This window comes from Caenorhabditis briggsae (assembly GCF_000004555.2).
Source record: "Caenorhabditis briggsae complete genome, chrIII, whole genome shotgun sequence".
Lineage (NCBI taxonomy): Eukaryota > Metazoa > Nematoda > Chromadorea > Rhabditida > Rhabditidae > Caenorhabditis > Caenorhabditis briggsae.
Window position 1 is genome coordinate 12,315,146 of NC_013490.2, and position 27,236 is coordinate 12,342,381.

The following is a 27,236-nucleotide window of genomic DNA, read 5'->3' on the forward strand; positions in this document are numbered from 1 at the left end:
CGCATATTTTAAAGACGCACATCTCAAAAACTGAAATAGTTATCAAAAAGTTGTCGACTACTAAAATGTAGTTCGTGAAGTTTTACACATTTTGTTAGTTGGCAATTTTTTGTTATCTTAAACATTAACCTAGATAAATTGGCTCAAAGTGAGGGGACCCTTCTGCTACAAGTCACTAGAAACTCCATCCAGATTTCCATACGTCCAGATGTCCGCAACTCCCCGTGAATCTAGAGTATCTAAAGAAAACATTCCAAAAATGACTGACTATGGGGCAGGTGGCCATATTCGTTTTCTTTTCTCTCCTGGGGAGAGGAACACCTGTCCCCTCCTATCTTAGGAATTGACACACGAGGTGGCACAAAAAATGACCCCCATTTTCTAATGTTTACGTATGTTGTGAATAATGAATGGGTGGTTTTCTGTATCCTCTTGATATACATCTGCCAATTTTTTTCCTTGGATTTTAGCCGTATTTTTTAGACTTTTGAACGTTGTTTTTCTAGCTGGCTTTCTTTAAAGGCGCATATCTCAAAACGCAAGTTAGTTATCAGAAAAATTGCTATCTACAAAAATGTAGATCCTGAAATTTTACACATTTTGTTAGTGATCAATTTTTTGTTAGCTAATTTGCTTTTTGAGCTATGCGCCTTTAAAGATTGCGTACCCCTTGCTGCCCTCTGAAGGAAGCGGCAAAGGATGCACGATTTTTAAAGGCGCATAACTCACGAGCAAAATTATAGGAACTGAGATAATTAAGCTCGAAGCGCGGTGTTTCTTATCTGCTGCAATAGCGTAGCTCAGCCGGTAGCACCTCGAAGTACATTTCCCCATGAGGCTTATTTATACTGTAAATCCACAAAACTTTTTACTCCTGTCCTTTTAAACCCTTCCGAACTTTTAAGGTTCTCAAAAAAAAACAGTTATGCGCCTTTAAAGTTCCCGCACACCTTGTCGTCTCTTCCTGAGAGGTGTGTAATCTTTAAAGGCGCATATCTCAAAAAGCGTGTTAGTTATCATACAATTTTATACATTTTCTTAATTGATAACTTTTTGGTAACTAATTTTGTTTTTTGAGTTATGCGTCTTTAAAGTTGGAGCATTTTAGCTCTACGCTCAAAGTCCCCCCAATTTCTGAATTCCTTAAATCCCCGCCCCTTTGACACCTTCTCCCGTATTGTCTCTAACTACAAAACGTACCGCGCGTCGTGTATAAGAAATAAAAAAAAAGTTTGTGTGAAACAATTAACAATCTCGAGGCCATACGGACCCCCACCTCCTCTTCCTGCCCCCTCCTAGCCACCTGTCTTTTTGTGTGTTCGTTCGCGCGTATCCACCATTCCACAGACACAGAAACAGACCAAATGGAATATGCCCTAATAACCAATCAAGGCCATAAAATGGTCTGGCTTGTGTACGTACCTCCCCCCTTTTCGGATGAGAAAATGAGCTCGTTTTCGGGACAGGGAGAACAATTATTGTGCTTACCGGTGTGGGTCGAAAGAAAGCAAAAGAGGTCAGTAATTGGGCTATGGTGACATATGGCTCAGTTTTGGCTCCATTTTCTTCTATGTTTTTTTTTCTCTTTTGTTTTCTTAACGTTTTCGTGATTTGCAAAATCTTCCTAGTTTTTTCTGTTCTTGAGATAAGCTCGGCTCTTCCCGCACCTTTTTTCATGCGCGCTTTAAGTTTAAAGGCGCATAACTCAGTAACTATACAAGCCACTTTAATTTTGCTAACTAGCAAAATGTATAAAATTCTTTGTTTAACATTCTTGTAATTAACTACTTTTTGATAAATTTAACCGTTTTATATATATGCGCCTTTAAAGATTGTGCGGCCCTCGCCGCCTCCTCCTGAAAGGTGTGTAATCTTTAAAGGCGCATAACTCTAAAACCATGAAAACTACTTAAATGTTATTAACTAATACAATGTATGAATTTTTATGCTTAGCATTTTTGTAGTTAGCAATGTTTTGATAAACCCAACCGTTTTTGAGATAATGCTTTCTAAAGTTAGCGCGCCACAAATAACTCGGCTAACTTTAAAGGCGCATAACTCAAAAAACATAAAGGATATCTACACTGTGCTAACTATTAAGTTGCATAAAATGTTATGCCTAACATTTTTGTAATTAACAATTTTTTAATTGCTTTTTTCCATTTTGAGTTATGTGCCTTAAAAGTTAGCGCAGCACAAACATGCGTCTCTTCCACTCCGCAGCGCGTGCAAACTTTAAAGGCGCATAACTCTAAAACCATGAGAACTACTTAAATTTTGTTAACTAATAAACTGCATAAATTTTTAAGCTTAGCATTTTCGTAGTTAGCAAAGTTTTGATCACTTCAACCGTTTTTGAGATACGCCCATTTGAAATTTGCGCGACACAGTAAGCGTGGCTAACTTTAAAGGCGCATAACTCAGAAACCATAAAAGCTTTTCAAATTTTTATAACTACTGAAATCTATAAAATTTTATGCCCAACATTTTATTAGTTGGCTATTTTTTGATAACTTTTATAGTTTTTGAGTTCTTGAAGTTGGCGCGCCACAGAAAGCGTCTCTGAAACTAACTTTAAAGGCGCATAAAATGGTGTTTTTATGAAGACAAAGCCCTTAAAAGTATCATCATCTTGTTAGTTAAAAATGTTTCAATAGTTTTTTGGTTTCAGAGTTATAACGCTTCCAAATGTGCATAATCTTCGTCTCATCCCGTTCTAAGAGCTTTAGAAACAAAGTTTGAGCTCATTCAGCTAATTTCCTGTAGAAGATATCAAAAAGTTATTGACTAATAAAATTCTTAGCATAATATTAGCACTATTATGTTAGTTAACCACTTTTTGGTATCTTACACTGGAGCCGAGATAAATTGGCTCAAGCTAGGAAACTCCTTCCCCTGGCTTTGGAGTTCTCTAGGTGAAGCTGACCTAACGGTTAGGTATTTCAAAATATGGTAACTCCCATAAATAAAATCATTTCTTTCTCTCTAATTAACACCTCTACTTCCCTCTCTCGACACTCGAACCGTACTAATTACCACCCTTCACCCTTCGCTCTTCAAGTGGCCTGTTCTGTGTTCCTTCCCGTTCTTTTTTACACAGCAAAAGGTGTGTGTAAATGAGCGTATAACAATACAGAACATACGTAAATACGAGTAGTACTGTATCGGAAGTGTCATGTACACCAACCGAATAAAGATACTTGGATTGGGTTGGATTGATGGATAGGTGGTACCCCACTTATCCAAGAGGGCTTCCGGATTCGACCTTCCAACCCCATATTCCGTATATAGTGTAGCATTAGTGTGACACCTGGTTATGAACATAGGTTTCAATCTTTTTTTTTTTGGGTGGTTTAATTGGCGTATAATATATATCTAGTAGAATATACCTAGCAGATGGGAATAAGTGCTCAATGATGTTTCAGGCTACCATACTTAGCTTTCGCGTTTTTTGGAAAAGATATCAAAAAGTTGTCGACTATCAAAATGTAGCTCATAAAATGTTACACGTTTGGCTAGTTAACAAAATTAAGATAACTTTCATGGTTTTTGAGTTATGCGCCTTTAAACTTACCGCGCGCTAACAGGGGTGGAAGTGACTCATAGAAGTTCGTAAAATGGAGCATAACTCGGTTCAAAATTGGTATTTTTGCGCAAATCAAATAGAAAATTGTAGAACTAGAATAAATCTTTAAAATGATGTTAAATTCGGATATATTCGAATACCGAGTTTTCGATCCATAACGAGCGCTATCCCGATTTTGCAGGCCCCTTTGTTTCTCAGCATCTGGTGTAAAACTCTGTCGTTCAAACTAGGTGAGTTTTATACGATTTTGTAGATTTTTCAAAGTTCGACTAGGTTCTTTTTAATTCACACAAAAATTTACACTTTGAGTCAAGTTAGGCGCCGAGTTGTGCGCTCTAGTAGATTACACCTAGTCTTCAGATTTTGCGACCTCCGATTTCCAAGCCTCTGGTGCAAAGCTTTGACAATAGAATATAGTCGAATTTGTTATTGTTTTGTAGATCTTTTTAAGTTCTGCAAGGTTCTTTTTCATTCAAATTTAAATTCCAATTTTGAACCGAGTTATGCACTAACCTGTGATCCATAGTAGGCGCCACCAGGGCCGACAGATGTTTCGAAGCCTCTGGTGCATAAGTCTGTCCGTCATATATAGTCAAACTTATTATCATTTTGTAGCTCTTTTTCAGTTCTACAGGGTCCTATTTAGTTTTTTTTGCTCAAACAAAAATTCTGACATTGAACAGAGTTATGCGCCGAGTTATGCGCCATAGTAAGCGACATCAATGTCGACTTTGCGACTCCCTCCATTTCACAGCTTCTGGTGCGAAACTTGGCAATTTAATATAGTCGAGTTTATTATCATTTTGTACCTCTTCTTAAGCTCTACAAGACCCTTTATCACTCAAATCAAAGTTCTCATTTTAAACCGAGTTATGCACCTTAGTATGCGTCACCCCTTAGTAGGCGGCACCCCAGCGCTCCGATTTGTGGCTTCTCTGTTTTCCATCCTCTAGCGCAAATCTTTGGCAATCAAATACAGTTGAATGTATTATCATTTTGTAGATCTTCTTAAGCTCTACAACACTTTTTGAAATTCAAACAAAAATTTTAATCTTGACACAAGTTATGCAGCAGTCATAATAAGCGCCACCCAAGATCTGATTTTAGGCCTCACTGTTTCCTGGGGTCTGGTGCAAACTGTTGGCAGTCAAATGTAGTCAAATTTAATACTGTTTTGTAGCTCTTTTTCAGCTCTACATGGTCCTTTTTTGATTGAACAAAGTTTCCAATTTCAAACTGAGTTATGTGTCTGTTTGTCCCGATGTCGCTTTTGACCTCCCCAATTTCAAATCCTTCTGTTCCTCTTCCTCTTCCTGTTCCTCTCATATATCCAATTTTCGAGATTGTCCTCCAAAACAGTGCCAATTGTCTTTCGGAACACAGGCCTGTGTACTTCACACCTCACAGCCAATACAAATCCCTTCTTGGTTTCCGCCAATATGTCCTTTTGATATGCTAATTTTCTTTTTCCTCTTCTTCTTTTTTTTCCGCCAATCCATTACCTGTCATCCCAGCCATCTACAACAACCACTTTTTTATTTGTTTCCAATGGATAGATTCATTCTATTTGTATGTATTTTCCTTTTGCCTCTTCTTCTTGTTCTTATTCTTGGGACCTGTTTATTTGAACAGGTACCAGGTACCCCGACGCATGATTTAGTGATTTGAGCCATGTTTGCTCTGAGGACCCCCTATCATAGTGTTATGGGTTAGAGAATAGGTGATAAGGGGTACTGTTGATAGGATTTATTTTTGAAAAAATTGCGTTTTGTGGGAGTATTCCACTCTAGACCGACGCTATCTTTGAGCCCTTATATCTCAGTTTCTGTAAAAGATATCAAAAAGTAATTAACTGATAAAATGTTTATCATAGTACCAACAATATTTTGTTAGTTGATCACTTTTTGATATCTTTGTTGAGAAATTAGATATGAGAGCTTAAAGTAGAAGCTATGAACTACGCCCCCTCTCAACTTGTCTATGGAGCGCATTTTTCTTTGATTTCATTTTTCTCATTTCTTGCAAGAGATATCAAAAATTAATCAATTAACAAAATGTTGCTGATTTTATGATAAACATTTTGTTAGTTGACTACTTTTTGATATCTTTTACAGAAAATGAGATATATGGGTTCAAAGTACGGTATTTCGAAAATTTCCTAGATTTACCTATTATTTCTTAAATATTCAATATCTTCCCAACCGGATCTCTCACTTTCAATTTCTCTAAATTATTTTCATATTCACCTCTTATTCAATATTTCTTCCTCAAATCAGCGGGTCATCTTCCCCTTCTTCTTTTTCAAATGTTCCACTTAATAACCATGATACCATCTAATTTCCTCTTCTTCTCCTTTCCTCCTCCCTCCATTTTTCCCGAACAAACACTTCGATTCCGATTCGGATTCTCTCTCTTCGAAATTATGCAATCCTTTTTTCTTCTCCTCCTTCTTCTTCTTCTTTTCTCTTTTTTCCTTTTCTTGAGGGAATATGATCTTACTTGAAATTACCTTTTCTTAAAAAACACATATCTCACTAACCATTTAAGCTAGCTAAAATTTGTTCACTACAAAAATGTAGCCTGTAAAATTTTACACATTTTGTTAATTGACAGCTTTTAGCTAGCTAATTTAGTTTTTGAGTTATGCGACTTTAAAGATTGCACACTCTTTTGCGGCTGCCTCCTTCTGATAGACGGCTACAGAAGGGTGCTAACTTTAAAAGCGCATGTATTAAAAACCATAGTAGCTAGCTAAAAATAATTAACTACAAAAATATAGCCTATAAAATTTTACACATTTTTTTATCTAACAACGTTTAGCTAGCTAATTTAGTTTTTGAGCTATGCGCCTTTAAAGATTACGCACCCTTTGCCGCCTCCTCCTGACTATCATGAGGGCGGCAAAGGGGTACGCAATCTTTAAAGGCACATATCTCGAAAACTAAAATTACTATTAAAATGTGTTAATTACAAAAATGTAGCTCATAAAATTTCACACATTTTCTCAATTTTCAATTTTCTGTTATGTGCCTTTAAACTTTTCTCTTTCCAGATCAATGCCGACTAGATGCTAATACGACACCACCTATTTCTTGTTTTTCTTCTCACTCTAATATTCAAATTTTCGCGCCAATTTTCCGAAGAAACAGTCAAGTTTTCGATTGCGGAAGGTAAATTATAATATTAGCATATACACCGAAAAAAACATGAAACCCACTTTATATGACCAGTTATTTTGGCCCAGAAGAAGGTAATTAAAAAAGGATGGCAAAAAAAAAGGCAAAATTATTTTTGCCGCGGTCGATGAGGTGTGAAATTTTTAGATGGAAAGTGGATAATTAGGGATACTTAGGGGAAATTGAACTTTTTCAAAATCTTGGATGTTTTCAGATGCTCCAATCGATACAATCATTGGACACCTTACACCGGAAAATGGTTATAGCTATCGACTGTCGCGCGGGAATTCAAAAATTAAGTTTGACGAGGAGACACTTGAGGTAAGAAAGCTAATATAATGTTATAGAACTTGAAATTTTGTACATTTTAGTAGTTAACAACTTTTTGATAGAGTTGTTGGTTTTTGAGTTAGTTTTTTTTTGTTAGTTGGTTTTTGAGTGCGCCTTTAAAAATTGCACACCTCCCAGGAGGATATCTCAAAAACCATGATAGCTATCAAACTTTTACTACAAAAATGTAGCTTATAACATTTTATACATTTTGTTAATTAGTAATTTTTAGTAGCTTTCCCAGTTTTTGAGTTATGCGCCTTTAATTTTGAGAAGTCCAAACATCTTTGTTTTTGCGCACGCTATCTTTAAAGGCGCATAACTCGAAAAGCAATATAGCAATCAAAAAATTGCTCACTAACAAAATGTGTAAAATTTTATGATCTACAGTTTATCAGTCATCATCTTCTGGCTAGCTTCTACCATTCTCCATATATTGCAGTTCTCCGTATCCTCCGCACTCGACCGTGAATCTGAAAATGCGATCGACATGCTCATTGTCTCATCTCCTCCATCCATAATCCACGTTCTCATCGACATCCTCGACATCAACGATAATCCACCAAAGTTTCCACTCGAGATCCAAAACGTCGAAATTCCGGAAACCGCACCAATCGGTTGGCGTGTGCCGATTTCCGGCGCCACCGATCCGGATCAAGGAAAGAATGGGTCGATTGGAAAGTACGAGTTGGATGAAATTACTGTAGATGGAGACACCCCGACGCCACCGTTGTTTCGATTGCTTCAATCCGATGGTTTTGTTTATTTGGAAGTGGTGGGAACGTTGGATCGAGAGATGAGGGATTTTTATTCAATGCGATTGACAGCAAGTGATGAAGGGGTACCGGAGTTGTGAGTTTAGCTCAAAAATTATTAGAAAAACTAGAATAGTTCTGTAAAATGGAGTGTATAGAGCTTGAAATGTTCTATACTTGGAAATTAGTTCATTCCTAATCGGTAAAGTTAGAAGGAAGTTATGCGCCTTTAAAGTTAGCGCGCACAAAAAAACGGGAAGCATCCTCCTTGTAAGGGGAGTGTGATCTTTAAAGGCGCATAACTCAAAAAGTAAATTAGTTATCAAAAAGTTATCAATTAACAAAATGTGTGAAATTTCCTAAGCTACATTTTGTAATTAATTATTTATCTTTAGCTAACTTGGTTTTTGAGATATGAGCGTTCAATAGTTGCGCGCCTGGCGGACGCTTGGAAGACGGCAAGAGGTGTGCCAACTTTAAAGGCGCATAGCTAAAAACCCATAATAGCTAGCAAAAAGCTATTAATTGGCAAAATGTGTAAAATTTAAATTTTTACATTTTTGCAATGATTAATTTTTAAACAGCTTGCTTAGTTTTTGAAATATGCGCCTTTAAAGACTGTACACCCCTTTGCTGCTTCATCCTATTAAAAGGTACGTAATCTTTAAAGGCGCATAGTTCAAAAACTATTATAGCTAGCAAAAAGTTGTAACTCAACAAAATGGTTAACATTTTATGTTCTACGTTTTTGTAATTATCATTTTCTAATAGCAAACTTTGTATTGGGAATATGCGCCTTTAAAGATTGCGTACCCCTTTCCGCCTCCTTCTCCTCCTGCTCGCCTAGTTTTCAAGATATGCGCCTTTAACCTCTGCGCCTCCAAACCCTCCCCTATCATCGCCTATCAAGGTCGCTTGCCATATGGTGTATGTCTGTTTAATTTTCCCGCCAAAGACCTCAAAACCAGTAAAGTCGATGTTGCATATCCTTTTGCCTCCAGAAATGATGACCGTGTAGCCGGGACAGGTGTCCCCTCTTTTTTCCCCAGTTTTATGGCTTGTTTTTATGACCGACCAATCATTTTGTGTGGAATAGAATTGGGGGAACGAATGGAAATCAAGTTTATATAGGGATTAAATTGGGATTGAGGATTCTTGATTCAGAATCTTGATTCAGGATTCTTGACAACCAACGTCATCTAGGGGATTCTGAATTCCTAAACTTCTTTTTTCAGAAGCGCCTCATGTCTCCTGAACATTAGAATTCTGGATATTAACGATAACCCACCGGATTTCGGAATTAGACAAATTCATCTAAAATGGAATGGACATAAAAACGCCAAACTTTTCCTTCTGAATGCCACGGATGCGGATTCTGGAGACAATGGAATATTAAAGTATCGAATTCAAGGAGGAGAAGAAATTTTTGGTATTCTAGAAGAGAAAGATGGGCGATTTTTGGTGACCAAGGTAATTTTTAGAACATTGAATTATTTTAATTTTTAGGCCCAAAAAGCCCTTTAAATTTCCTACATTTTCCACTAAAAATCAAGTTTCTAACTCAATTTTGAAGCGCGTTATAGTCAAATTAAGTATTTTGAGGGCGCGCTCAGAAAGAGGTGGTAGGCGGCTGGCGCGACAGGTAGTAACGCTTCTGTCGCGCCGGCCGCTCATCACCTCTTTGTGACCGCGCCTACAAAAACATAAATTGTGTTATATCTCTCTTCAAAATGAAGAGAGAAAACTGATTTTTGTTGGAAAATTTAGGAAATTGTAAAAGCTTTCTAGGTATATATAATTGTTTTGAATTTCCAAAACTCATAAATTTTAATAATCACTAGAAAATTCCATTTTGTCAAAACTTTCAATTTTCCAATGTTTCCCGACATCCGGACACTCGGGCAAACAAACAGACACAAAAAAAAGGTTTTTTGACCATAACTCAAGTATCTATTTACTTTTCCATGAGTGTGGTTTTGTCTGAACAATTAGTAAAATTTTAGATTTTTGACCATTTAGACAACTTCAAAAAAAGAAATTGACCTAAATTTAACTTTTTGCAGAATTCTACAAAATGTTCACCAATTTGCGAATTCGTCATCGAAGCCAAAGATTCGGGGATTCCACCGCTGGCGACAACGCTAAATGTGGTTGTTCAAATGGAGTTGTTCAAATGGAATATGGAAATGAGCATGAGCCAAATATTAATATACGGTTGGTATTTGAAAATTATAGGAAGGGTGAAAGTTTTGCGAAAAGTCAAAATTCAACTTTTTAAAAAAACTGAGAGTAAAAAATATGAAATTTATATAACTAAAAAGCCTTTCAAATTTCCTAAAATTTGTAACAAAAATCAGCTTTCTAGCTTTATTTTGAAGCGAGTTATGGCGCAATCAATGTTTTTGAGGGCGCGGTCACAGACAGGTGATGAGTGGCTGGCGCGACAGGCACCAGCGCTTCCTGTCGCGCCCGCCGCTCACCCAAAGGTAAGTGAACAGCCAGCGCGACAGGAGCAGCCCCTTGCCTGTCGCGCCCATCGCTCACCACCTCTTTCTGAACGCGCCCTCAAAACACTCATTTGCCCATAGCTAGCTTCAAAATTGAGCTAGAGAATTGGAAGTTTTTGCAAATCGCAGGAAGAAATTTTAAGGGCTTTCTAGCTATATATAACTTGTAATCTTTGAGTCAAATAAAATTCTGAAAATAGCACAAGCTACAATGCACAAGCTACAATATAAGCTACAATAAACTACACTTTCAGATTCTACCCGTCGGATTTTCCCTTCATCGTCGTTCAACCAGAAGACGTGAATGGCAAAACGCTAGCTATTCTTTCACTCACCGATCCAGATGGTCCGCTGGGTCCAAGCTCAAAAATCTGGATAGATTCTGGAAACGATCAATCGATATTCTCTCTGATCTCCCGCCAATCAATCAATATTCTAACGCTGAAAAATGTGGAATTGGCTGAAAAAGAGGAGTACACTCTGGAATTCGCCGCTAACGATGGACAGGGTCCGGAGGAGAAAATTTGTCGAAGGAGCTTGAAAATCTTCTTCAAAAAATTTGTCAAATCTACTGTAATCCAAGTGGCCAGAGAGATTCATGTCGAGTTGGAGAGGGATACTGTAGCTGGAAGTTTTGTTGCTCATGTTGAGACGAATTGCTCGGAAATGTGCAGATTTGAACTGCAACAGAGCTCGGATGTTTTTAGAATTGATGGGATGAATGGTAAGTTAAAAAAATACCCTTTTGACGGAAAATTTTTCAAAGTTATTCAGGTTGAAATTGCTACAACTAGAAATCCCTTCTATTTTCCTGAATTTTGCAATAAAAATCAATTTTCTAGCTCTATTTTGAAGCGAATTATAGGCAAATTAGTGTTTTTGAGGGCGTGGCCGCAGAGAGGTGATGAGCGGCTGGCGCGACAGAAAACGCCACTGATGGTCGCGCCCACCGGAACATGGGAGTGGCGCTGTCGCGCCCGTAGCTCCCCACCTCTCTCTGAGCGCGCCCACAGAAACATTAATAGCGTCGTAACTCGCTTCAAAATAGAGCTAGAAAATTAATTCTTATTGCGAAATTTAGTAAACTAAAAGGGCTTTCTAACAATGTATAAACTGTAGCATTTATAATTTATTAACTTTTTTCGATTTTTATCGGACAGTGTCATAAGAACTCAAAAATCTTCCAGGAATCATCGTCACGTCTTCTGAACTCCCATCGGACGTCTCTAGCTACCATCTACCTATCAGAATCCATCCTCCACCTCCTAGCACTCAGATTTTGGAAACTGACGTCTTCGTGAAAATTCTTCAAGCCTCTTCCGTTCCGAAAAATCTCATCAGAAGCACAGATCCACCGGTACATCTAAAAAGGGCTTATACCTTTGACACGTGGCAAAATGTGACAGTGGGTACTGTAGTTGGCAAACTGCCAAAAGCACAAATCTACTCAACAAGGGACCTGGAATCAGAGTTAGGTGTCTTTCCGGATGGATCGATTTTTGTTGGAAAATCGATTTCTGGAGATTTGGTTCGATTGGAAGTAATTTTGGAGAATAGGTGGGTCTTGTAGAAACATTAAACATTTTGATCGCTTTTCTAGTTTTTGAGCTATGCGCCTTTAAATATTGCGCACCCCCTTAAAGCCTCCTCCGTCCTGTCTAGAGAGGTGCGTAATCTTTAAAGGCGCACAACTCAGAAAGCAAATTAGCTATTAAAGAAAATCAAATAACAAAATATGTGAAATTTTATGAGCTATATTTTGTAGTTTATCACTTCTTGATAGCTTTCATGGTTTTTGACAAGGGAAGTGTTTTCAGAGGGGCGTTGAGAATTTTCTAAAAATTTCAGTACTGATAGTTTGAATTATCCGCAACACGATGACGATCACCCAAATGATCTTTACATATTTCTGTGTATTCCGTGCAATTTTGTGCAATATTTGAGAAGTTACAGTTTTTCAAATTTCTTGCAATTATCAGTTTTTTTAAATTATCAGGGCTCACAGACGAAATCGAGCTGCCAAATATTGTGAAAATGATGTTTCTATCATTTCTGAATGTTTGAAAGACTTTTTTGCACTTTCAAAAAAATTTCTCAAAAAAATCACTTTTAAAGTGTGGGGTACCCCATGATGAATTTTTTTCAAAAAAAAATCGAAAAATTTTTTTTTTGAAATTGTACAAAAAATGTTTCAGATGATAGAGAAATGATCAAAAAAGAATTTCCCGCTTGAAAAAATCCTGGAAAAAGAGTTTTAAAGCTCGAAAAATGCACGTTTTGGGTCAAAATTTAGTACTGAAAACACATTGAGAGCCCATATTTTTGTTCCTATTAGGGTTATGACCGAGATATTGCTGAAATCGTATTCAGCATGTTCGAAAGTACTTTTGTACAAATTTTGATCTAATTCTCAACGCGCCTCTGAAAACACTTCCCTTGTGAGATATGCGCCTTTAAAGATTGCACACTCCTTGCCGCCTTTTCCTGAAGAGTGCATAATCTTTAAAGGCGCATAACTCAAAACATAAGAGAGCTAGCTGAATGTTGTCAACTAACAAAATGTGTGAAATTTCAAGAGCTATATTTTTATAATTAAACTGTTTTTGATAGCTTTCTTGGTTCATGAGGTATGCGCCTTTAAAGATTGCGCACCCATTGCCGCTTCCTCTTGAGGGGTGTGTGATTTTTAAAGGCGCATAACTCAAAAAACAAAATGGTTATCAAAAAGTCTCTACCCATTTTTCCAGAAACACCACTCAAACCGCTGTTGTCACCGTCCTTCTCAAACCCCTCAATCGTCATTCTCCAGTTTGTGCAGACACAAAAGTTCGCGTTTTAGAAAGTGAAAAGCCAGGAAATTTTATTGGAAAATTGCACGCAACGGATGCAGATCCAGGAATCAATGGAGTCGTTAGCTATAGGATTCTGGAAAATTCTAGAATCTTCCACGTGGATTCAACGACAGGAAAATTGAGGATTCTGAAAAATCTGGATGCGGAGACGCAGAGAAACTATACAATTTTTTACGAAGCCAAAGATTCTGGATCTTCACAAAGAATCACAAATTGCTCAGCACAGATTATTGTAGAAGACGTCAACGACAATGCTCCAAAATTCACGTCTTCCTTTTATTCGGCAAAAGTCTCGGGAAAATCCAATGAAACAGTTGCCATAGTTCATGCTGACGATGAAGACGTGACTTCTGAAAATCGACAAATCCAATATCGTCTTCTGAATCACCACGACGCTTTCCACGTGGATTCGGATTCTGGAAAAGTGACGACGATTCAGAATCTTCCCAAATCCTTTGGAAGCCGTATGAACGTCTCCATAGAAGCCGTCAACGTGGATTCTGAAAACTTTTTGAGTTCCAAAACTTTTCTTTTGGTTACTGTAGTGAATGCTTCAAAACTGGAAGTTCATCTGAATTCTGATGACGTCGTGAGGATTCATAAAAATGATAGGATTGGATCGAAAATTGGAAAATTGAATGTGACGTCTTCAGATTCAGTGTTCTGGAGGACAGACGACTCCAGAATTCATTTGGATTCTTCTGGAAATTTTATCCTAGTTCAGAATCTCAAACGAAATTCTGTAAAGAATTTAAACGTCGTTTTCACATCTCAGAATTTCGAGAATTCTGAAAATTCCCAAAAAATTCTAAATTTCAAAATTGAATTTTCAAATTCAGACAGGAATTCTGAGGTCCCGGAGATTCTGGAAATTTCAATGGTATGATTTGAATTTGAATTTAATTTTCGCAATTTTAAAATTTCAGATTCCAACGTCATCTGAAGTGTTGAACTTGGAATCAGAAAATTGGAAAATCGCGAAAATTATTTTGGAGAATCCAGAAGAGGATTCAGAAGACGTCAAGAATATTTTTTCAGTCGAAAATCAAATTTTGAAGATATCCGAGAATCGGACGGCTTCAGATGCCTACGTGATTCTGGAGACGAATGAGGAGAGGTGAGATTCTAAAAAATTGGAAATTCAGAAATTCAAAAATTCAAAAATTTCTAAAAAGGCTACAAAGGCTAAAAGACTACCAAGTCTAAAATTATTATTTTTCCAGATCCAACCCCCAATTCAAAGTTCTCCACGTCACCACAAACTCTCAACCTTCTTCTTCCCCCACGACGTCATCTGAATGCACGTCATCTGCTGCTCACCTCATCACTCCTCCAGCTACAGTATCCATACCCCGTGGCTGTCAAAATGTCTCCCTTCAAAATCCCAAAACCCTTCAAATCCACAAAGACACTCTTCTAATCCCCACGCAGTCTGAAATCATCAGCCACGTGGACCTGGTCTCCACGTCTTCAAAGAAGCCGTTCATGATGACACTGATCAAAGATGAGCAATCAGAAGACGTTCGATTCGCCACGTCATCTGTCCTAATGCTCCTGTCTTCTGTCCATCAAATTGGCGCCAGTTTTGGACGTGTAACTGCTGAATCTGGATACCGTATTCGATATTTTTTAATTGGAACTGACACGATTTCCATTGATGCAGATACTGGAGAACTGTTTTTGAAGAAGAGATTCTATAAAAATCTCAATGACATTTTGATTGTGGCTGTTATACCAAAAGGAATAGCGAAAACCAAGGTGAGTGGTTTTTTCCACTTTAAAGGCGCATAACTCGAAAATCAAAAAAACTAGATAAATTTTGTCAACTAGTAAAATGTTAAGCATAATATTTGATACATTTCATCAGTTGACAAAATTAAAGTAACTGCTATGGTTTTTAAGTTATGCGCCTTTAAAGTTAGCGCGCTAGCTTATCTGTGTTTTCCTTCCTTCTGATGTGCAAGACAACGTTTAAAGGATCATTACTCAAAAACCATAAAAGCTAGCTAAATTTTGTTAACTAGTAAAATTTACAAAATTTTATCAGCTGCATTTTATTAGTTAACAACTTTTTCATTGCTTTTTTCTTTTTTGATATACGCGCCTTTAAAGATTGTACACTTTTTGATGCACGCGAGAAGTCGGCGCAATAACTTTAAAGGCGCATTACACAAAAACTAAAAGAGGTACTTAATAATTGTTAACTGTTTAGTTATGTAAAATTTTATCAGCTACATTTTATCAGTTAACAAAATTTTGATAATTTACAACGTTTTCGAGTTACGCATCTCTAAAGATTGCACACCCCTTACTCACGCATGTACAGGGCATGCAAATGTTAAAGGCGCATAACTCCAAAGTCACTAAAGCTAGTTAAATTTTGTTAACTAGTAAAGTTTACAAAATTTTATGAGTCACATTTTTGTAGTTAACAACATTTTAATAGCTCCACCCCTTTTTGAGTTACGCGCCTTCTTTAAAGTTAGCGGGCCAGCTTCTCTGTGTGTTATGCCTACTTCTTCGGGTGCGCAAACTGTAAAGGCGCATAACTCAAAAATCGTATAAGATAACAAAAGTTTGGCAATCAATAAAATGTAGAAAGTTCAATTTTTTACATTTTTGTTGTTAACAACTTTTGAGTAGCTCCGCCCCTTTTTGAACTGTGCGCCTTTAAAGAGAGAATGCGCCTATATGAACCCCCAAACCAAGAAAAGAAAGACTTTAAAGGCGGATAACCTAAAAATTTTAGTCTAAAAATTTAATAATTCCAGGTTACAATCGAAGTGATCGAGGACCGTCTTATCCTTCCAAAAACCAATTTTCTGCTCCTAGTGCCTTCAGAATCCTTGAAATCAAAAAATTCCTTGGGTGCCATCAGAATCCCAAGGGATGACGTCATCATCGACGTCATCGATGACTTCTTCTATGTGAGGGATTCTGAAATCTACGCTAAGAAACACTTCACACCTTCTAAACCCCTTTATGAATTGTCTGGAATTGTCAAAAAGGGAAAATTGAGTACGAAAATCAATGTGACCCTATTTTTTGGAAGTTCCAAGGAGCTCAAAAAGGAGAACGAGCTGATTTTTGAAGTTGAAGAGAATTCAGAAGTCGGTACAGTAGTGGGAATCGTGCCAAATGGTGAGTGCGACTACAAATACTACAAACTACAAAAATCTAATTTCAGCTCCCCATTCAAAATACCGCTTAATCGACGCCACCTGTGGCCTGGAAATCGACAAAAATGGAATAATCCGAACTACAAAAATCTTTGATCGAGAATCGGAAAATTTGCTGGAAACAAAAATGATCGAGCCAGTGGAAAATCGAATTTTCGATTTATTGATTTTCATAGAAGACGTCAACGATAACTCTCCAAAAATTTTGAATGCCCCTGGGAAAATTATTGCCTCCAAGCATTTAGAATATCAATTGATTTTTGAGGATCCCGACGAATTCTCCGATTTCAATTTCCACGTCGTCGACGGAGATTCTTTGGAGCATCTGGAGATTTCGGATTCTGGAGTGTTACGTCTTCAGAATTCGCCTTCTGAATCTTTCAACGCCACTATAAGAATCCAGGATCAACGTCCCCCATTCAAAGTGAATTCAGATGACGTTACTATTGAATTTTTGGTGGATTCTGATGAATTTGGAATCCAATGTGAAGATTCTGAATTCTACGTCACAAGCGATGTCGTCGGAAGTATGAAGGCCTCCCAAAAAGCCACGTGGAGGATTCTGAATTCCGGAGGAAAAAATTCCAAAAAATTCAGAATCGACCCGATTTCAGGGGTGATTCAGAAGACGTCAGGTCTTCGGAAAAATGAAGTCGTGGAATTGAAAATTCAAGCGATTTCCTACGACGCCGAGGATTCAGGATTCTGCACGGCGAGAATTTTTGTTTTGGAGGATTCAGAAGATCCAAAAATTCTGAAATTTGAAAATTCCACATTTCACTTTTCGGTGTTAGAATCATCAGATCGATTTTTGGAGATTGGAAGAATCAAACTTGACTCTGAAGATTCGACATCTGCCGACGTCAAATTCAGAATCCTCAACGACGATTTCAATTTTACAATTTCCCCCTTCGATGGAGTACTGTATACCAATTCCCCGCTGGATTTCGAAACTATCACGTCCTATATCCTCACCATCGAAGCCAGCACGTCTTCAGGCACGTCTTCTGAATGCCACGTCATCATTGATATCATCGATGAGAACGACGAAGTGCCACGTTTTATCACCGGGGATTTGGTGAATTTATGGGTCCGGGAAGAGCAAAAAGAAGCCAGTTATCCCCTAATTATTGGAAGTTCGATTGCTGAAGATTTGGATGAAAATAGTGTGGTCACCTACAGTATCCTCTCTGGGAATACCAGCCTTTTCGTGGTTAATTCGACGACAGGTAGGGCTTTTAAACATAGAGATTCTTTAAAGCTGCATAACTCAAAAACTAAAGACGATAGAAGTTTGGGTTGCATTACAAAAATGTAGAACATAAATTTTTAAACATTTTGTTAGTTACCAATTTTTAGATAGCTATTTTGGTGTTTGAGTTATGCGCCTTTAAAGTTGGAGCTTGCTCGAGAGGAGGTGGGTAATCTTTAAACGCGCATATGATATGCGTCATATCTCAAAAAGTAGAGAAGATAAAATACTTTTGTAAATTGTAAAAACTTGTGAAATTTTATGCTTTATAAGAATCTAATTTGAAAAATTTGTTTACTTTATCTGGTTCATGAGTTATGCGTCTTTAAAGATTGCCCACCCCTTGCCGCCTCCTCCGGAAAGGCGCGCAATCTTTAAAGACGCACAACTCAAAAACTAAAGACGATAGAAATTTGGGTTGCATTATTAAATGTAGAACGGAAAATTTTACACATTTTGTTATTTAACAAATTTTTAATAGTAATTTTAGTTTTCGAGATATGCGCCTTTAAAGATTACGCACCCTTTGCCGCCTCCTCCTGACTATCATGAGGGCGGCAAAGGGGTACGCAATCTTTAAAGGCGCATATCTCGAAAACTAAGATTACTATTAAAAATGTGTTAATTACAAAAATGTAGAGCTTAAAATGTTACAAATTATGTTAGCTAAACGTTTTTATATAGCTGCTTTGGTTCATGAGTTATGCGCCTTTAAAGTTTGCTTGTACTCCGGAGAGGGAGGGCGCCGAGCCGCCTCCTCAGAAATGTGCAATCTTTAAAGGCGCATAACTCAGAAAGTAAAAAAGATAGAAAGTTAGCAAAAATTGTGAAAATGTCAAAAATTGTATGCACTACAAGAATCTACCTTAATCAATTAATTTACCTTTTTTGGTTCATGAGTTATGCGCTTTTAAAGATCACCCACCCCTCACAGCCTCCTCCAGATAGGTGTGTTATCTTTAAAGGCATAACTCTAAAACTAAAATACCTATCACAAAAATGTCAACTACAAAAATGTGTGAAATGTTATGTTCTACATTTTTGCAATTTACACCAAGTTTCTATCTTTTCTAGATTTTGATTTATGCGCCTATAAATTACCATCACGTTTTTCAGGCGACATTCTCTCCCTAACCCCATTGGATCGTGAAGAATCCTCACCCACGAAATTCTCATCGAAGCCAAAGATTCTGGATTCCGATCACTCTCGGCAACATCACGAATTCTGATTCACGTAGAAGACGTTAACGATAACGCTCCAGAATTCGATCAACCATCGTACTATGTGAAAATCAAGGAGGATGTTCAAATTGGCGTCAAGATTCTGAGAATTCAAGCGACGGATGCAGATTTGAATTCTGTTTTACAGTACTCATGGGATTCAGAAGGCATCATACCGTTTAGAATTGACGTCGCAACTGGATGGATTACGGTAGCTGGAAAATTAGAGGATTCAGAATATCAAATTTTCGTACTGGTTTCTGATGGCGAGAGATTTTCAAGAGCATCCTTGGAAATTGAAGTTGAAGACGTCAACGATCACTCTCCAGTGATTCTGAATTCCAACCTCGACGTCTATGTATCAGAATCCTTTTCTTCAGAAAACGTTATCCACGTCATCGATGTATCCGACCTCGATTCTAACGATCACCTTAAATTTTCACTGAACAATTCGAATTTCAAAATTTCGGACCTCGGAGAAATCCTTCAAACTTCTGAATCCACCTACCCATCATCAATTCGGGTTACTGTAATTGATGACGTTGGACACGTGGCGAATTCTGAATATCGATTTTTCAAAAAATCCAAAAATGGGTTCCCAGTGTTCACTGAGAAGATGGAAATGGTCACTGTTAGAGAGCACGAGACACAAGAATTGGCTGTTTACAAAGCCAAAAGTTCTGGAGTGGTACGGTATTCGATTGTGAGCAAGTGTAAAGAGCACTTGGAGATTGAGCCGGTTTCTGGGATTCTAAAAACGACGTAGGTGAAATAGAAGGGGGAAGGGAGAGAGGGAAAAGAAGCTAGCTTGGGAACGCGCTCCCCACTCATCTTCAAAGGCGCATATCTTAAAAAGGGATTGAGTTACTAAAATTCTGATAACTAAAAAAATGTAGAAAATTAAATTTTACGTATCTTGGTACAAATTTAATAAAAATGCCTTTTGTGGATAATGAGATATATTTTCTGAAAGTAAGACAAGGTAAGCGACGGCTCTTCAAAATTTAAGGGCGCATTTCTCAAAAACCAGTAAAGTTTCCAAAATTTTGTCAACTATTAAAATATTTCAAATTTTATGTTCTACATTTTCATGTTTGTAAATTTTTTGTAGCTCCGCCCCTTTTAGTGTTATGCGCCTTTGAAGATCGCGCATCCCTTGTCGACGCCTCCTGAGAGGTGTGTAAGTTTTAAAGACCCACATCTCAAAAACTAAAAAAGCTATTTAAATTTTGTTAACTAAAATAATGTTTAAAAATTTCATTTGCTACAATTTTGTCGTCTACACCTTTTTAGTAGCTTCACCCCTTTCAGTAGTTATGCGCTTTTAAAGATTGCACGCTCTTCGCAGCTGACTTAGCCCTTTGCGCCAGGTTCCAACGTTTGTATCTTGCGACCGACATAAGAGAGTTTTATGAAATTTATACCAAATTGTAGGAAATTTTATTTTTTCCATTTTTGTAGTTGACAAAATTTTAGTAACCTTGCCCCCTTTTTGAGTTATGCGCCTTTCAAGATCGCGCGCCTCACTCCACCTTGTTTCTGACACACGCAAACTTTATCCACTTTTTTCTCGTGACCCAAAAAATATATATGCATGAAAGTTATATTCAAAAACGGGAAATTTTATGTTCTACATTTTTGAAGTTGACAAAATTTTAGTAGCCCGCCCCTTTTTGAGTTATGCTCCCTGAAAGATTGCGCACCCCTTGCCACCGCCTCCTCCGATGTACCTAATATTTAAAAGCGCATATCACGCAAACTAAAATAGCTATCTAATTTTTGTAAACTAGTAAACTGCTTAAACTTTTGTCTTCTAGAACCTCAAATACAAATTTCTGAATTTTAGAGCCTCCCTAGACCGAGAAAAGTTCTCCGAGTGTCCGGTGTTTGTCATTGCCACCTCATTCGTCGATAACAAGCCTCTTCAAGCAATCACCAAGATTCTAATCAAGGTTTTGGATATCAATGATAACAGTCCTCGATTCTCCCAGCAGGTTTATAAATTCAATGTTACGGAAAATTCCGGACCAACTTTCATCGGTCACGTCATCGCGCGGGATGCGGATTCTGGCTCCAGAATCTTCTATGAGATTGTTTCGGGCGATCCTAATCACGAGTTTGTGATAAGTGATAATGGACAGATTGATTCGATTCGAGATTTGGATCGAGAGTCGAAATCGGAATATCGATTGATTCTGGAGGCATTTGACGATGGAAAACCCAGAAGGCGTGAAAATACGACAGTGTTGATTCGGGTCCTTGATGAGGATGATAATGCTCCGAGATTCTCCAGAATTTTCCACGTGGAAATTCCTGAAGACGTGGGGATTGGAAAGGAGATTATTCAGCTGACGGCGTCGGATTCAGATGAAATTTCGAATCATAAATTTGAATTCGAAGGTTCTGGAGAGGTGGTTCCGTTTCGAGTTGAGCAGGAGACTGGAAGAGTTTTTGTGAATGATACACTGAATTTTGAGAAGGTGGGTACAAACTATGAAGACTACAAAAACTACAAACTACAAAAATGTGAAATTCATTCTAAGAAAAATCTAAAATTAGGTCATGACCTAGAAAAATGAAAATAGGTCATGGCCTAAAAAAACTAGGTCATGGCCTAGAAAAAACTAGGTCATGGCCTAGAAAAATTAGGTCACGACCTATAAGACTCTAGGTCATGACCTAAAAAAATCTAGGTCATGACCTAGAAAAATCCAGGCCATGGCCTAGAAAATACTAGGTCATAGCCTAAAAAACTATGTCATGGCCTAGAAAAATTGAGGCTATGACCTAAAAAAAAATCTAGGTCATGACCTAGAAAAATCTAAAATTCCGAAATTCCAAAAATGCGAAAAATTCGAAAATTCGAAGATTTTCAAAAATTCCAAAACTACAAAGGCTACAAAAACTACAAACTACAAGAATATTTCAGAAGACCTCCTACCGTATCAAAGTTCGCCTTACCGATGGAGCGTGGCTTATCGAGACGAGCCTTTTTATCAATATCAAAGATGTCAATGATAATTTTCCGATATTTGAAAAATCGGAGTACATTTTTGTGTCCCAAAAGGTATCAATTTTTAACTTTTGGAAAAAATATATTTTCAAAAAATTCAATTTTTCAGAATTCCTCTGAAATTGGAAAACTCCACGCCACTGACTTGGATTCTGGACCAAATGGAAAAATCACGTATTCTCTGACGTCTCCATTCTTCAGAATCCATCCAGACTCCGGATTGCTCACTAAGCTCCGCCCACTTTCAGATGACGTCACTATTCTAGAAGTCGTCGCTATGGATCATGGAACGCCACGTCTTCAGAATTACGTGAAGGTTTATGTGGCAGAAGACGTCAGAATTCGAAAATTGAGAAGTTCTGCGAAGCCCGGAGACGTTATTGGGGAGGGATTCTCATCTGGAGCGCTTCTGGCGCCACGTGGAATTGCTACAGTAACCCGAGAGGGGATTCTGAAGTTGGAGAAGAATCCAGAAGCTTTTTGGATTCTGGAGAACACCACGATGACGTCGTATGTCATGGTGGAGGATTCAGAAATTCTGAATCCTATAATTCTGAATTTAACGTCTTCTGAATCTCGGGTCAATTTTTCTGAATGCGTGAATCCTGAAATCCCCGGATTCCACATCTCCAAAACGGGATTCTTCTACTCAAACGACTCCAGAAGTGTCCACGTCACCTGCCACGATGATTTATACCCACGTCGATCTCAGAATCTCTCTTTGAATATTCAAAAAGCTCCAGAAACTCCAGAAGACGTAACGATGGTTTTCGAAAAATCGATTAAGAGAAATTCAAATCTTCCTGAATCTTTGGATCTCAAAATCTCGTCTGAATCTGCACCGGGAACGATTTTATGGACCTCGAAAAATTCAATTTTCATGGAAAATAACCAGTTCTTCCATATGAGCAATGGGAACTTGATTCTGAAGACGTCACCAGTTCCTGAAGCGACCCAATTGGAAATTTTCGATGCTGATCACAAAAGGTAAGGGGTAACTCAACAACTAGAAAAGATAGGATTTTGGGGTAAATTACAAAAATGTAGAGCAAAAAATTTGACACATTTTGTCAATTAAAGTTTTTGTGATAGCTTTTTTGGTTTTTGAGTTATGCGCCTTTAAAGTTGGCGCGCGCTGAGAAGGAGGGGGAAAGACGCAGAGAAGGAAGTGCGCGCCAACTTTAAAGGCGCATAACTCGAAAACTAGAAAAGATAAAAATTTGGTGTAAATTATAAAAATGTTTAAAATTTTATGATTTACATAAATCTAATTTAAAACATAGTTTACTTTTGTTTGGTTCATGAGTTATGCGCTTTTAAAGAGAGGCCGCGCCTAGACCAAGGGAAAGAGACGCAGAGACTTTAAAGGCGTATAGCTCAAAAACTACAATAGATAGAGAATTGGTGTGAATTGTGAAAATGTTTAAAATTTTATGCTTTATGAGAATCCAGTTTAAAAAATTAAATTACATCATCTGATACATGAGTTATGCGTCTTTAAAGTTGGCGCGCGCTGAAAACGCAGAAAAGGAAGCGCGCCAACTTTAAAGGCGCATAACTCAAAAATAAAAACAGGCACTTAAAAATTATAAACTAACAAAATATGTAAAATGTTATGTTCTACATTTTTGTAGTTGAAAACTTTTTGATATCTCAAAAACGAAAAAAGTTACACTTGCTTTTTCAGAACAACTATCACAATCAGCCCACAACACGACATCCCAGCATGCCCAGTTTTTCCGCACGAGTTCTACTTTTTCGAGAATCCCAAGAACTTGGAAATTTTCAATTTCGAATTTTTGGATGATTCTGAATTGTTGAAGACGTGCAAAATGAAAGTGGAGAATCAGAGAAAGGTAAAATTTCAAAAAGCAAAATTTCAAAAAAAAATCTAAAATTTTCAGAATCCCCTATTCCACGTCAATGCCTCCAGAATCTTTTCTCTTCGACGTCTTCAACCGGGCACCTATCAATTCTCATTGCTTCTGGCGTCTTCTAGATGCCATGTCACCATTACAGTAACCCCCGAAGGAAAGCCTGCACATCAAACTTTGCCTACTGTAGTATTCGCTTCATCCAGCAACCCAATATTCCATCTGCCACGTGGATTTGAAGCTGTCAATCAAAAATTCGATTTCCAAAGTTCGATTTTCACAATTTCCCCGGATTCTGGAGAGGTTAGAAGACGTGGAATTCTGGAGAAGGATCGAATTTATCAATTGGGAGCTATAAGAATTTTCGCGGAGGATCCTGAGGATTCTGAAGTCTTAAATTTGACGTCTTCTGAAGCTCCTAATCTGGAAAAAGAAGCCGTCCAATTCTCAATTTTCTCCCGAAAATCTGGAATCTCCAAATTGCTCCAAAACCTTCGTGACGCCTACTCTGATATGAAAATTCACCTCCTCGCCACGTGGCAACATTCAGAAGACGTCAAATATGACGTCGTTCTAGGCGTCGTGGATAGAAATGGAGTTGTAGTGACAACGCCTGAAGTTCAGAAGACGTTGAGCTCCTTCTTCAAAAAGCATCGTCAGATGTACCTTGAATTCTTGGGATTCACTTCAGAAGACGTCTGCAGTGACGTCATCTGTATTCAGAAGAATGCCACGTGTCAGAGGATTTTGGAAAAAGGGTCTAGAAGAATTCTAGGGATCCCAGAAGGCAAATTAGTTGGAAAATGCTTCTGTGAGAACGGCAAATGTGAAGAAGAGACTTCAGAAGTTCTGAAAGATGACGTGGATCCTGAAAATTGTGATGACGTCGATTGTGGAGCATCTGGAAGCTGCTACATGGAAAATTCGAACGCGATTTGTCGTTGTAAAATTGGAAATTTTGGATTCGAAAGTTTCTCTTCTTGTGAAAAATTTGACGACGTCTTCTCGACGTCTTCTGGAGGGATTCTGGAGATTGTGAAGAAAAATTCTTCGGATTTTGAATTTTGTGATTCAAATTGTGACGGAAAAATTCAAAAAGTCGAAATGGATTTTCGCACAAATCAGGAGAAAGACAGTGAGATTTTGAGAGTGGAATTTGGAAAGCAAACGGCGGTTATTGAGGTGAGCACAAACTACAAACTACAAATTTGTATTTTTGAATTTTTGAATTTTGAATTTTTGAATTTTTGAATTTTCGAATTTTTGAATTTTTGAATTTTGAATTTTTTTCGAAAAATTCAAAAATTCAAAAATTCAAAAATTCAAAAATTCAAAAATTCAAAAATTCAAAAATTCAAAAATTCAAAAATTCAAAAATTCGAAAATTCAAAAATTCAAAAATTCAAAAATTCAAAAATCAAAAAATCAAAAATTCAAAAATTCAAAAATTCAAAAATTCAAAAATTCAAAATTCAAAATTCAAAAATTCAAAAATTCAAAAATTCAAAAATTCAAAAATTCAAAAATTCAAAAATTCAGAAAATTCTTTTTAAAAATTAAATTTTTATAAAAATTCCAGCTCCACTCCGGCTCCATCCAATTCTCCATCTCCGACGAATTCACTCGTCCAATCGAGACAAAAATCGAGAAGCCACGTGGCGTCAACGACGGTCGTTGGCATCGTCTTCTGCTCCAGATGAGCGACGATGGACGTCGAATTTCAATTCAAATTGATGGCCGTGGAAAAGAGGTCAAATCCCGGATTCCTCTTCCAATGCTATTCACTTCTAGAAGAATCCAATTGAAAATGTCTCCAGAATTCTGTTTCCGACGTCTTCTGGCTCAGAATCAATTTATACATCCGATGTACCTTAAAAATCAATATTTTGAAGTCTCCACGTCTTCTAAGGTTTTTGCCACGTGTCAATTTGAGCTTTCTAGAAGCTCCGGATTCTATGGATTCTTTACCAACACTACCACATGGATTCTCCTTTCTATGCTATGCTTCATCTCCCTTATCGCCTTATCACTATGTATTCTGGCTATCAGAAGACGTTGGAATCAGAAAACGTCTTCTGAAGAATCCCATGGATGGAAAAAGGCTACTGAAATCGATGCGTTTGCGGTGCCAAGGAGGATCGGAGGTCATATCAATCGATCGATGGTCAGATCTCCAGATGACGACACGTATGACGTGGCAGAAGGATATGGGACACAAATGGTATGTGGGATCAGGAAGAGCTAAGAATGCTCAACATTTTTGTAGTGTACAACTTTTTGATAGCGGTTCTAGTTTTTGAAATATACGCCATTAAAGTTTGAGATGCGGCGAAGAAATATGTGTAGGGAGCGCAGACTTTAAAGGCGTATAACTCAAAAACTAAGTGCGCTACTAAAATTTTGTTAACTACAGTAATATAGCTCTTTAAATTTCACACATTATACTAGTTGACTACTTTTTAATAGCTTTTGTAGTTTGTGAGATATGCGTCTTTAAAGAGAAAGTGTGCCAAGACACAGCTTGCGGTGCAACCTCACAACGAGACGCAGAGAGTGCAGACTTTAAAGGCTCAAAAACCAAGAAAGATGGATAATCTTTGTTCACTAGTAAGATGTGTAAAATTTTATGTTCTTTATTTTTGCACCTGATAAAAATTTTCTAGCGCTTTTAGTTTTTGAGAAATGCGCCTTTAAAGATTGCGCACTCCTTATGCACGCGAGTAAAGGGCGCAAACTTTAAAGGCGCATAACTTACAAACTAAGTTAGATACAAAATTTTCGCCAACTACATTAATACAGTTCTTGAAATTTTACATAACTTTGTAGTTATTCACTTTTAACTAACTTTTGTAGTTTTTGAGATATGCGTCTTTAGAGAGAAAGTGTGCCAAGACGCAGCTTGAGGTGCACCCTCACAAGGGAGCGCAGACTTTAAAGGCGCATAACTCATGTACCAATATAGATAGAAAAATTTTGGTCACTAGTAAAATGTGTGAAATTTTATGTTCTTTATTTTTGCAACTAATAAAAATGTTCTATCTTTTTTGGTTTTTGAGTTATGCGCCTTTAAAGGTTGCGCACTCCTAATGCACGTGAGTATTGGGCGCGCAAACTTTAAAGGCGCATAACTCATAAACTAAAATAGCTATCAAAAAATGGTCAACTAATAAAATGTGTAAAATTCAAAGTTCTACATTTTTGCGATTAAAAAAAATTTTCACTTAGCAATTTTAGTTTTCAAGTTGTAACCATTTTCGTTGCAGAAATCTACATCTACCGATGATATGAGCAAGCACATTTACACGTCATCTGCCTCCAGAAGATACCAACCGAAAGTGTATCGACGAGATGGACATATCAATATGGCCTATTTATAATTTTTCAAAGCGATTCTAAAATTTTTTGAATTTACGGGTTACTGTACTTTTCCCTTTCAATGATGTTCTCCGAGATTTTTTGTTCTAGTCTGCTTTGTTTTTTTTTTAAATTTT

At 37.4% G+C, this 27,236-nt stretch overlaps 2 protein-coding genes across 2 annotated transcripts; both read left to right on the top strand.

Moving 5' to 3' along the window:
- Positions 1–6,653: 6,653 nt before the first annotated feature.
- Positions 6,654–6,767, top strand: CBG26053 (the record flags this gene model as incomplete). Its single annotated transcript, XM_045244522.1, has 1 exon — positions 6,654–6,767. One exon carries the CDS (start codon positions 6,654–6,656, stop codon positions 6,765–6,767), a length of 114 nt encoding a protein of 37 aa, XP_045097850.1.
- Positions 6,768–6,808: 41 nt separating this feature from the next.
- On the top strand, positions 6,809–27,122 carry Cbr-cdh-3 (the record flags this gene model as incomplete). The annotated part of the gene is made up of 20 exons (XM_002642609.1): positions 6,809–6,836; positions 6,977–7,083; positions 7,535–7,944; positions 9,083–9,317; positions 9,911–10,061; positions 10,587–11,078; positions 11,542–11,911; positions 13,102–14,086; positions 14,133–14,323; positions 14,430–14,964; positions 15,978–16,347; positions 16,394–17,614; positions 18,819–19,620; positions 20,705–21,338; positions 21,788–21,925; positions 21,981–22,858; positions 23,559–23,727; positions 23,776–24,927; positions 25,325–25,966; positions 27,009–27,122. The coding sequence occupies 20 exons, from the start codon at positions 6,809–6,811 to the stop codon at positions 27,120–27,122; spliced, it is 9,624 nt and encodes a 3,207-aa protein (XP_002642655.1).
- Between the last annotated feature and the right edge of the window lie 114 nt (positions 27,123–27,236).